General features: G+C 41.3%; 1 protein-coding gene across 11 annotated transcripts in view; it reads left to right on the top strand.

Annotated features, from left to right (window-relative positions):
- The window catches only part of Sox5 (SRY-box transcription factor 5), a 943,910-nt gene that overhangs the window by 611,351 nt on the left and 319,277 nt on the right, over positions 1 to 13,282 (top strand). For 7 of the 11 annotated variants that reach the window (XM_076940816.1, XM_076940814.1, XM_076940818.1 and 4 more), the window contains one exon: positions 11,244 to 11,475. In XM_076940816.1, the coding sequence (XP_076796931.1) occupies positions 11,245 to 11,475 (231 nt within the window). In that variant the 5' untranslated portion in view covers position 11,244. The remainder of the gene's footprint in view (positions 1 to 11,243; positions 11,476 to 13,282) is intronic. The other 4 variants (XM_076940819.1, XM_076940821.1, XM_034512436.2 and 1 more) reach the window with 1 other exon arrangement.

Raw genomic sequence — 13,282 nt, 5'->3', positions numbered from 1 at the left:
TTGGGTCTGGCTCCTTTGAAAAGGATTTTTAATAAAAGCCTTCTGCAGCCTGTACTGGAGGAGAGAGCTGCTGCTCTCTCCAGACTTTTACTTCTGCTCTCTCTGCCCTGATCATGGGGATGAAGATGCGTGGCCCCATCTCTGCACAGCTCTCAGACACACAAGGAGCTGGGCATCTGCGGAGACTCAGGAGACGATCTCCTCCATGCTGACTCAGAGGCCCACCGTATGACTCCAGTCTGGCGCTGTCACGCCTGGTTATGGAAAGGCAAGAACAATGCCTCCCTTGAGAAGGGGGGAAAAGTCCAGCGCAGTCACAATTCTGATGTAAAATTTAAATCATCCCTCCACATCCTGTGGACTTACAGCTGTCAAAAAGGCAAGACCAGACTTTAATGGAAAAAAAGCATCTTATTTCCTTAAAAAAGTATACTTTCTGTGTCTATAAATATCAAACTTCCAAATCCCAGCTCTGAACGCCACATTATTCTAAGTAATTTATAAATAATCACAACAAAAGGACTCTGACATTTTTAACCTGTAGATGGCTGAGGGTTAAACTGCTGTTTCTGTGATTAATGACTGATGTGTTTCAATATATCAATTGAATAATTCACAATAAACGACCAGTTATAGACTGGCACTTACTATTTTCATTTTTTAAAACAACTTCTACATTTGGTCATTTTTTTTTTTTCTGACAACTTAAACGGACTGTGTCTTCATCTCAGTCATTTGTGTTTTCTTCAAGATAGTTAAAGGTTAGTAATCCCAGGGTTAGAAGGAGTGTTTAATCAGATGTTAATAGCTTAAAATTGGTGTTGCTGTCTGTGAGAGAGGAATACAATTCTAAGAATTATTAATGATTCCAATGAAGGCAGATTTTGTCACTCTGTCGGTTAGAAAGTGTTCACAGCCTGATTCTTTTTTTTTTTTTTCTTTTTTGATTGCAAATGAGTAGTAGTTTTGATGCTATTAAAAACCAGTTTGGAATTCTGTTGAAACATTTACTGGCCCTTTCTGGATGAAAATGGCTTTGTCTTTATCATGCAACCTTTCCTCCAAACTCCTCTTTTCTCCTTTCTGTGACAATAGAATGAATTCCTGGATATTTTCTCCATCTTAGAGAAGGAGAGACCATATCTAGTACAGATTGGTCACATTTAATAAACTCTCTACATTTTCAGTTTCTGTTTTAGACATTTAACATGATTTAATTTCAAACAAATATAATAAAACCTAAGGATATTTAAACTGGCAGATCCACTCAACTAAGTAAATTAGCTTTATAGGCCAAGTGCTATATTGCTTGCAATAAAGAAATAATGTTTCCGGGGGAGGGTCGGGATTTCAAGTAGCCTAGGCTGACCTTGAACTCACTCTATCGAGGAGGCTGACTTGAAAGTCCTGCTCTTTCTGCCTGAAGATGCTGGGATTATAGGCATGAGCCATCAGCTAGGGCAGCAACTTCTTACTCAGAGGACTTTTGGAGGGTTCACCTGCTACAGATGTTCTAATTTTGGATTAAGATGTTTGTCATTTATGTTATTAATGAAACAGAAAAGAATTCGGGAAGAAGGAATCCTCTTTCAAATTCTAATCATTGCAGAATAGAATTGTGCGGCCAGTAGCTTTTTTTTTTTTTTTTTTTTTGAGGCAGGGTCTTGCTGTATATGCTGGATGGTCTCACACTACAGTGTCTCCAACCTCCAGCCTCAGTCTCCCAATGCTGATATTAAAGTCAGGAGCCTCTATGCTCAGACCAGGAGCTGCTACGTTCAGCCCAGACAGTTTTTGAATGCTGCCTAACTTTTTAAAACAAACAAGACAGAACAATTCCAAAAGATTGGTCATTTTAAAGTTAATTTTGTGAATTTTATTTCTTAATTTAGGAACTTAAGGTATTTCTGAAATATGCAAAGCCCAGCTGATACAGAAGCCCTCTCTAACCCCAGTTCTATCAGGAATGATGTCACACTTCTGCGTATTCTCTGATGTAGTATCTTAACTCGACATTGCTTTTCTTTTCATTTTGCATCCTTTCCTGGGTTATCCCCAAACCACCCTATCCTTTCCCTTCCCAAATACCAGGCTCTGGGGGAAATGCAAGAGGTTAAGGAGAAGTATTTGCTGGAATGATACTGCTCAGGAGATGGTGGCACACAGTCAAAGACGTAGAAGTGGTCCTACTGTTAGAAGAAAGAAGAAAGAAGGAAAAGGAGGGAGGGAGGGAGGGAGAGAGAAAAAGAAAGAGGGAAGGAGGAAGGGAGGAAGAGAAAGAAAGAGAGAGAAAGCAAGAGAGAAAGAGAAAGAAAAAACAAAGGGAATTTTAAACATAGAGCTTTATCCCGAGGCTGAGTGCCTGAAGAGTTGAAAGCCTGGCAGAAACTGGGAGCAGCCCTTGAAAGTCCGTTTAGTGCACACTGCTGGTGGCCCTGACTTTTTACCAGACATTTTTCTAGATGCGGCTTAAAGTTTTGTAATATGCATTGAAGTTATTTTGTTCCATTTTAAAGCAGAATAACAGATCAGTTCTTAAGTGCTGTAGCTCAGAACTCGTTTGTTTTTTAGACTTGCATAAGATGCTGAATTTTTGTCAGCTTCTACTCTGGTAAAATGTGTGGTGAAAGATACAAGTCTCCCTCCTCCGCGTGTCCTGTTGGGGTTTCTTCATGAGGGGTGAATTCTGTTTCCACACACATTGTCAGAACCCAGGGAATGCATCCAGGCCTCTAAGGGACAATGTCAGGCATGAGACCCTCAAATGAGGGGAGATTGAGCAGAAAATTAGGGGATAGTAAGTTCTGCATGAGACACTGAAGAGAAAGATACTTGAAAGGAGAAAAATATGGTACAGAAGTTTGAAAGACTGTGTGTTTACCATAAATAAATTCTGCAGCAGACTTGTAGATATGACAAACCACAGACTTGGTTTATGCAATTGATGTGGCATCTTCAGAGTACAGGAGGACAGTTCCGGGTAGGGAAATGATGTTTAAATCTTGTAATAGAGAAGAGAAGAAATATAAACTATAAGATATTAACAACAACAATTGAAATTCACAGACAAACGGCAATGGCAGATACTTGCTTTTGACGATGTGACATTCTAAGTATGTAACCAGATTATGCGTCCCAGGGCTGTGTTCCTAGTTTCACCTACTGAGTTAAAATAGACTCACTCAGGCGCCTTATCTCTTTCAATTGCACCTACGGGGTGGGTGACATTCTGTCCTGGATAGATTTTTAATATGCAGTCGAGTTTTATTCCTTCTGTTAATTATCTCCATTCAGCATTCTTAAATTAAAAAAAAAAAAAGTCTGAATGTGGCCTCAGATATTGTCTTTCCGCTTACGGAAAAGAAGAATAAATTGTGTCATCGTTGAATGTGGTATCAGTCAGCTTTGTGTGATTATAGTAAATACACAAGAATTTAAAAATGTAAACACAAAAGGTGTATCTTAGCTCAAAGGAAACCTGTGCAGTTGTTTGACCCTACTGTTATGGGGACTACGGTGAGGTAACACAGAAGCCCGCAGAGAGCAAAGCTTGTCACCTCACAGCCAGACAGGAAAAGCAACAAAGGGAAGGGGAGATTTGGATCCCAAGATCCCCTCAGCACACAGTTCCAATGACCAGCAGACTTCCTTTGGCTCATCTCTTAAGGGTTCTAACACTGTCCAGCAGGAACTTCAGGGACAAACCTGCCTAGGGGATCTACAGAGACATTTACTTCCAAAGTGAAGCCAAGAAAAGAATTGCTATCTATCTATCTATCTATCTATCTATCTATCTATCTATCTATCTATCAATCTATGTATCTATCTATGTATATATGTATATATGTTTCTATATACCTATGTATGTATCATCTATGTATATATGTATCTATATATCTATGTATGTATGTATCATCTATCTAGCTATCTATCTATGTATCTATGTATCTATCTATGTATATATGCATGTATATATCTATGTATGTATCATCCATCTATCCATCTATCTATGTATCTATGTATCTATCTATGTATATATGCATGTATATATCTATGTATGTATCATCCATCTATCCATCTATCTATGTATCTATGTATCTATGTATCTATATATCTATGTATGTATCATCTATGTATCTATCTATGTATCTATCTATGTATATATGCATCTATATATCTATGTATGTATGTATCTATCGATCTATCTATCTATCTATCTATCTACTCTCATACTTATTTTGTATGTTGTATTGCATGTTCTCAGTACAAGGCACATCTTTTTCACCATCTTCAAGTGTTTTCAAAACATAGTCTACTCCAAGCTTGTGTCTCACCTTGAAAGGTAAACATTAAAACTAGTGTTTGAGAGAACAACCAACAAGGAAGTCACAAGTCAATGAAGAACTTGATACAAGATTGCAAAGGTTCATGTGCCAACCATTTAACCCCATGAAACAGCCAAGAGAATGATCTCTCTGCTTCACTTTCCAGTCGAAGCTTTTTCCAATAGTTGTTTTTGCTCACTCAGCTTTGTACAATGGTCTCCTAAAAGTGAATGGTTTCGAAACAGATTATTTCTCCTTTAAAAATACTGTTTATAGGGAGACAACTTGGTTAGTAAAGTGCTTTGCCCTGCAAGCATGAGGACCAGGGGTATGTCTCCTAGGAAAAGGCTGACTGTGGGCCCCTGCTGCAGTCCCAGTACCACAGTGATAGAGACAGATGGATCTGGGGTCTCCTTACCTAGCCAGCATCACCTAGCTGAAAGCCTGGCCTCAATGAGGGACCTCGTTTAAATAAAGAGGTTAAACAACTTCTGAGAAATGCACTGAGATTGACCTCTGCCTCACACAAGCATGCACGTGCGCGCATGCACACACACACACACACACACACACACACACACGCACATACACATACTCGCACACATTTATACATACTCAGACACATGTATGCCCATACACATACACATGTGTGTGTACATATACACACATACATACACACTCACATGCATGCACACACTTTACACCCATGTCCTCACACACATATACACTCCCACACAGCCTTATATGTATATACACATACACACATACTTGTGAACACCCATACACATACAGACATTAATACACACTCAGACACATACACATGTGTGCATACATACACACTCACATGCACACACACACTTTTACACACATATGCTCACACACTCACATATGTATACACATATATATATACACACTCAACATGTGTGCACATGTTTGTATATATAATGCATATACAAACACAATTGCATACTTACACATACATGCACACACACACGCAAACACACACACACACAAGATCTAATTAGGTGATGTTGCTATGTGAAGCACAAACTCTGACTAGTTCTTCTCTCTCCTCGTATAGACTTGAGCTGTCTAGTTTAGCCACTGAAAGCTGATGCCTAATCAGAACTCCAGTGTTTAATCTCATTCCGTGTTTAGCTCCTGCCTTCCCCTCCCCTGCTTCATACATGTTATCCCAACGTTATTCTATTCCTCCTTTTAAAACAAGTTAGTTTTATTTTATGTGTGTGAGTTTGTGCATGTGTATGTGAGTGAGTATGTGTGTGAGAGAGTGTGTATGATTTATATGCGTGTGGAAGAGTGTTTCTGTGTGTGCACTACAGTGTCACGTCTCATTGGAAGCTTTTTCTCCTGTGGTTATTGATGTCTGTCTGTTCAGTCTTCATATGTGATGGAAGCATCCTCTGATTCCTCTACTGAGATGGCCTCATTCTGTTATCCATCCCTCATGGTGCACACTCTGCTGAGAAGTCACCTCCCTCAGGATGCTCTTTACTTTTTAATTATGTTACTTGAAATGCAGGGTCTTTCTCTAAATATTTTTCAATGAATGAATGAATCGGTATGCATCTTCTTTTATTCACTTAAAGGCAAACCAGAAAATCCAATACATCTTCGCTCTCTGTTTCTCGTGACATTGTGGTTATTTTCTAGAAACACAGTGTTCTCACTCAGTTTCTTCATTTTATTCTCATTCATTCATAGTACAGACACATCCATGATGCAGCTGCCTGTTAGGAATTGTCTGCACTATTAATAGTTCTATCTGCTTTAGCTTGGAGGACACGGAAAAGGAAGTCAGAGCTGGTGTGACTGTCCCACAGCAAGGTCATGGCTTCTGGGCTGTAATAAGCCAGCAAGCCATCACCGAGACCAGAACCCTGATCCTCATGATTGCACAGCAAGCACTTCTAGCCACTGAGTAGGCCCCCTAGCTGTCTGCAAACATTTGAAACAAAACTGAACTCAAGGCTGATATATGTTTATAAGAATGTCATCATGTGAGAAGGTACACATGAAAAGGGCCACTATGGTAATTCCAAAAAGGAGGATAACACTTGGCCAGACTTGTCTCTCTCTGACAATTGAGACACACTGCCGGCATACACAGTCAGTAATAGTTGACATTACAGGCAGGGTAGCTCCAGCCAGTCTGAAGGTCACTTGCTGGCTTTAATAGGTATTCATTAAGTAGATGTGTTTAAAAGACTATTTTCAGAGATGGTTAGATCCTGGTCAAGAAGTTGTGAATGGAAATAAGTCTGTCTCCATTGATCCTGTAGTCTAGTGGGAGGGACAAATTATAAACAAAGAACTATAAAATACTGTGCCCAGAAGACTGGGGAGGAGGGAGCCTGGCCTTCGGACAGTGTTTGAATGAGCCCTTACTGAATAAAGGATTTGAGGAGAAATCTGTCTGAAGGTAGAGCAAGGCAGGTCTAAGTGTGTAGGCAGAGGCATTCAGCTTCAGGAAGCAGCCAGTGTGGACCTGTGCACTAGGATTACTGGGGTGTTACTGCCAAAAATGAGTGGCTTGGACTCTCAATTTTTGAAGTCAGAGATCCTAAAATCAAGGTGCCTCTGGGATGAGTTTTTTCACGATGCTCTTCTCCAGCACACAGACATCATTTGCATTTCTTGGTTCATCTCTTTCTCTGCACTAACAAAAAGCTATTGTGCCCGACTCTGCCTCCTCTGGTTTTCCCTCTTGAGAGCCTTAGGGTCACATTAGACCCCAGAACAATTCCAGCCACAATCTTTCCATTTCAACATCTCACAAAACCAGCTCTTCCATTAAAAATGACATTTTCACATGCTCTGGGGCTTAGAGCCCAGATGTCTTGAGTGGGCGGGGCCTTGTTTTGATGAGCACCTGAAGTTGGTAACATTCACTGTTTTTAGGATTGCTAAGGAGCTCTAAATGGTCTTGACATTCCAACTCTTGCCAATAGCTTTCCGTATGAGACACCCAGGTAATAGCCCCACCCTGAGGCCAACCCATTGTGCGCTAACCTACTGGTCTCATTTTCTGTTGGCAGTCTCACCACCTCTCCTACCTGTAAGTTTGTCCTCCATAATTGAGCATAATGAAGGTATTCTCCATGCAGAGTACCCATAACACACCCAGAGACCCTTCCTTCAATAGCAGGAGACCCAGTTGTCCTAAGAGGACCATCTTACTAGCACACTAGCATGATTATGCAGAACATTACAGTAAAAGGGAAAGAGCGAGTGACTCCTTGCGAAAGCCAGCATCTCCTTCCAAGGGGACCGTTGCTTATCTATTCCATTCATGTAACTCAGCATCCCAGGAGTGTTGTAGAGGAGAGATGGGATTCCGTCCATGCTTCTCAATCTGCTCCTTTTCCTAAATAAACCTGAACCCTAAATTTATATTGACTTTCTAAAAGTGTCTCCGTCTGCCTCTCTGCTTCCACTCTTACTTCCTACACGAAACCTAGCTCTATTTATCCCCAAACTTCCATTTCTCTCTGTCATGCTGCTTCCTTAAGACATGCCAGGTCCTAGGAGCCTCTGTCCTTGTGGAACCGGGGACATTTGACTTTTCTGTTGGTCGGTCTTAGCCTCAACTATCTTTCAGTATTTTTATGCCCTTTTCATGAAATATACTTAGTCACTTCCTAAAACTCTTGAGTTGGAAACCCTGACATTGTCATTAAAAATTTTTATTAGGTAAGTGTCTTGCACTTTGTAGGGATAAACTAATACTTATTGGTGATTTAAAACTGTCTCTCTTGTCCTAGATGAGACAGGAATTCTTTGAAGAAATTTTCCTTGGCCATTGATAGAAGTGAGTTAAGACACCACCATCACACACTCTCGAAGCAGATGAGGTGTGGCCATCTTCAGTTGTGTTTGTTTTGGGCCATCTTCTCTGAGGTCTGGGTTTCTCACTGGTAAAACACATGAGATCAGTCATTATACTCAGATGATTGGTCTCAGGTGCTCTCAGCTACCAGCACAGACCTGTAAGTGTGGGGACCACAACCCTCCTAAACCAAGCTGAGTGTGGCGACTCACTACTGTCAGGATGTGACACCTTGCTCCACCCAAGATGGGCCCCTGTGTAGACAGAACTGAAAGAAGGTCACCATGTCATGGCTCACTTTGATGCAGATGTGTGAGTGACAGGAATCATGGGTATCTTGGTGAGACTGCACTCTGAAGCTCTCTTTATAATTTGTTAGAAATTTTACTTTTTAGCAACTTAGCCTTTCTGAATCATACTCACGTATGATCTTACTGCAAGCATCTAAATTGTCTCCTAGAAGGCTCTAACCTGACATTTGTTAGCATGGTTTCCAAAGGCCAACACGTGAAGGGCATCCTATAATACTTTGAAAATAGAACTGGGGGGAATCCGTTCCCTTCACACTTCATGACCTTGAACTATCTATTCCATCTGATGCTATGTTTGGTTAATACAACTTAGCCACTTGCAATGGATCTGTGCCCAGAGGTGGTCATGCGTGGTGAGAACAGTTTTAACATCTCCACTTTCGTTCATCTTGCTTTCTGTATGTCTACTTCTGGGTTTGGGGGTTTCACTAATAACAGTAGTAACAAAGTAGTATTCAAGCACTTTGGTCTTCCTCCTGGGAACCATAGCACTGCAAGGACTTTAGAGACAAACTGAGTTACTTTCCTTGTCTAATGACCAGTGGCCAAGTGTTGTCCAAAGCCTAGAATATTCAGGCACAGGAAAACTGATTTTACACAAGGCTATGATGGGAAACTGTGGAATATCATCTAACAATCCCAGGATAACATTGCTGCTCCTGCAAATCACATACACTGGGGTTCATCACCGGTGAAACAACCAATGGTTAAAAATCTTCCCCGTAGTGCACAGAGATAAATCTCTCCACAAAGGTCTTCCGTGTTTCAGCAGTGCTTCAGCATGTTCTCCTAATACAACATGAGATACGTGCTAGGTAAACACAGAGTCGGAACCCTGTGATTTGCATCTGCTCAGTGTTTAGGAGTTTGTTACATGCAATAAAGCAACTATTTAGTGAGATTACCAGTGAGACCTAAACAACTCTAAGAGGATTTATTGAAGCCATTTCCACCCTCTCTGTGCATTTGGAGTCAACTTTGAATAGATCTTTGCTATGGGGTTGAAAATCTTTACAACCCCTTGAGTGCTGAGACTTCACATGGCAGCTGCCTATAGATACTTCCTTGTCTTGATCTACTCTGGTCTCAGCTGGTCAACAATGTCACTGTTAGCATTTCTTTAAGTCACTTGATGATTCATATTATTAGTTGACAGTTATGTACTGCAGGAGAAGTCTCCTGATGGGCATGGTGTTTTACAGCTAAACTCTTAGAAGACAATGTCTCCCTGATTTTGAAGCTTTTATCTTTCTTTTCTTTTTCTTCCTTCCTTCCTTCCTTTCTTTCTTTCTTTCTTTCTTTCTTTCTTTCTTTCTTTCTTTTTTTTGTTTATTTGAGGGAGGGAATTCATGCTGGATGTCTGAAGTCCGCAATATAAAGAAGCACTTGCATTCGGCAAGTGTCTACCCTGAGTTAAGGACTCTACTGTTTCTTTTTCCAAAAGCCGTAAGAGGCAGATGTCTCTCGGTTTAAAGATGAGTAAACTGAGCAAGAGAAAGTCTAACACTAATGGCAGAATCACTCTTCAGGGACGAGAAACAGATTGTTTGGAAATGTAAAAGTCTGTGCTGTGTGCGGTGGTTGTGAGGGCCTTCATCGGCAGTGGGTAGGACTTCCGCTTCCTTTCCTGCTGGTCTCGAATGAAAAGGGAGAGTTCTGCAAGCACCCTTTGTATGCTGAAGAACAACAACAACAAAAACGATTCCTTCCTTTTGAGCTCAGATCAAGCTGTACAGACTACAAGACAGCTGATTGTACATCAGACATTTTAACTCAGTTCTACTTCTGTGTAAAACTTTTTCACGTTAGAAAAATTTCACGTTAGAAAAAGTTAGAAAGATTTGCCCCCCCTCTCTCAAACAGTTTGTATTTTAAGCTCCTGTGATAATCTGAATCCTACTGAAATACAGATAATACTCAGTTCTCGTCCCTTTATCTAAGCCCAGTTTCATTTGGCATTTCTTAACAAATCCAAGCACAGGGCTTTCTTTCCGTCTTTAAGTAGGCTAAGGAGCAAATCATTGTGAGGTCACATCTATATACTATGTAGGCTCACATAGCTAGAATTTCAACTTTTAAAAATATCCCTGTGTGATTTGCTACCTCACCATGTTGGTGTTGGAACCAAATGCCGGAACGGGTTAAATGTTTCCCGAGTCACCAATGATAAAATGTTTGTAGTTCTTAACTTTTGAACATATATCCAACTTTCTGTCAGTTTCTCCGAGGAGGGCTTTCAGACATATTTCTAGGTCTCAGAGTAATCTTGCTGTTAATGCAATGCAAACTTGTTAGAGTGAAGAGCGTGTGTTTATTTTATTATATATTTTTTCCCAATGGAGGAAATTTTAGTGCTTTTCTTTCTTTTAAACTGCCCACAGTATTTGCTATTCACAGATGTTCTGCTTTGAATAAGGTCTATCAAAGTGTGAAACTAGATGGATACTTTTCTTCTCTTTAAAATGGAATGGACTTGCATTATGCAGTGTTCTTAGGTGAATTTTCTTGTTTAAGAAGCCAGAATACAAGAGAGTGCTATATTAGTGCATTATTCTCACAGCAAACAAGCCCTGTTCTGTCGCTACCTGCTTGGCCATTGTTTCTGATTGTGTGCGCTGTGCTGTGGTGTTTGGATGGCTTCCTGCTCTCTGCCAGCACAAAAAGGCATTTCTGTTACAATGGCCCCTAACCACACAATGACGGCATTAAGGATTTATGTGGAGGTTTCATTATTTTCTCCTCTTTTGTTCCTTCCAGGATGTCTTCCAAGCGACCAGCCTCTCCGTATGGGGAGACAGATGGAGAGGTAGCCATGGTGACAAGCAGACAGAAAGTGGAAGAGGAGGAGAGTGAGAGGCTCCCAGCCTTTCACCTTCCCTTACATGTGAGTTTTCCCAACAAGCCTCACTCTGAGGAATTTCAGCCAGTTTCTCTGCTGACGCAAGAGACTTGTGGTCCTAGGACCCCCACTGTGCATCACAACACAATGGTAGGTTTCTCATGGTCTCCCTGTCCGCCAGGCTATCCCTCTAATAGCTTGGCTTCAGGCTTTTGCTTGAAATGATCATGTGTTTAAGAACCACACAGACAATTCATGTCAGGGATTGTAGAATTCCTCCCAGTGAGTCAATTCTGTGAGGGAACATAAGAAATGATGTTTACTTCTGAGTGTGCTTTTTGAGGGACCTGCTTCAGACATATAATTAGGGGGAAATCCATATAAAGTGTGAAGATTGTGTTAAGATGACACGGCTAAAGTTAGCCAGACTCAAAGTTGGCTTCCTGTTCTTGGTGAAGAAACATTAGATATAGCTGTTTCCATTCACCGTAGTTGGACCTCCTGGGTCAAACAGTCTTCAATTATTTGACCATATGACCATATTTTCCCTCCAAGAATTTTAGATAACGCAATACACCCATACACATACACACACATGAGTGTGAGCATGTGTGTATGTGCATGTGCGCAGAGAGGGACTAAGTCCTCCTTGATCCCACAATAATTCGTAACCTTCACAATAATCTAGTGAGGTAGTACTAGTAATTTTCTTTTATATTTGTGGAACTGAGGCAAGGTGAAATTAAAAGATGCTCTAGGTCACAGAACCAGGATTTACCCAGACAGACTTCAGGGTCTACAGTCCTGACCTTTCTTCACGAGAGCTCACGCATAGTTTACGTCTTCTTGTCCATCACTTGGCAAGGTTAGTCATGCTCTGCATGGCCTCTCTCTCTCCCAGACTTACCATTCTGTTTGAGGATGTGACTCTGTGTCTTCTTGTGATAGAGGAGAAAGGAGCAGGTGGGTAGGAAACCTTAGGTCTGCATGCGGGGACGTCGGATTCTCCATCTGCTGTTGCGACTCTCTGATGTGCTATCGGTTTAATATTTTGACCACTGCCTGTTCTCGGGTGGTTCCAAACCAAGTGTGTTTCTTGGATGGATCTTCCCTGTGACAGTGACACACATACGAAAGTCTGAAGGGCTGAATATAAACAGCGATGGCTCGAAGAGTGGCCAAGGTGACGATAAGATAATTTTAAGCACACTCAGAGACGAATGGGCGTAAGAGAGGCAGAACGTGGTGACACTGGGGACGGTGTGAAGTTCTGATCTGTGATTTGTGGCTCGCCTGGAAACGGACAGGGAACTCTGTTTACGAGAGTACAGCACAGGCTACTGAGATGGCTCAGCATGGAAGAAAGCCAGCCAGACAAGCTTAACAAAGGTAGCTCCAGCCATAGAACTTGTTCTGGGATGAGAGAATCAGCTCTCGAAAGCTGTCTTCAGATTCCCACACATGCACATGCTCGTACACAGGCACACAATAATACTAATAAAAAATCTGAAAATGAAAATAATAGATCTGAGTAGTGTATGATTTCCAGGGAATTCCTCAGCAGGTCTGTGACCCAAAGTGGTTGAGACCCACTGTGGAATAAGTTATTGAGGTGTTAGCAGACGACCCATTCCATATTAGTGAGATCAACATTTGGACTTTCTTATGCAAAGTGAGTGTTTTATGAGTCCGCTTCTCCCTCAGATGTTTCCCGCTTCACCAGTCTTTCTCCTCTTGAGTAGACACTTGAACATGCTGTAACCCTAATTTTTAAGTCCTTGTGTTGCATCATCCCCAGACTTCCATAGATAGGACTTGTTTACGTGAGAAAGGACTAGCTTGTCTCCCTGACTGTTAAGTGTGCATGCCTTGTTGTTTCTAGGATTTAGCCCAAACGCTTCACCTGAGCAGCAGGTCCTGTCAAACGCATCCCACATGTGATAAGGTTCCTTCTGCA

The sequence above is a fragment of the Arvicanthis niloticus genome, chromosome 9 (assembly GCF_011762505.2).
Source record: "Arvicanthis niloticus isolate mArvNil1 chromosome 9, mArvNil1.pat.X, whole genome shotgun sequence".
Lineage (NCBI taxonomy): Eukaryota > Metazoa > Chordata > Mammalia > Rodentia > Muridae > Arvicanthis > Arvicanthis niloticus.
This window is presented reverse-complemented; position numbering and strand designations above follow the sequence as displayed.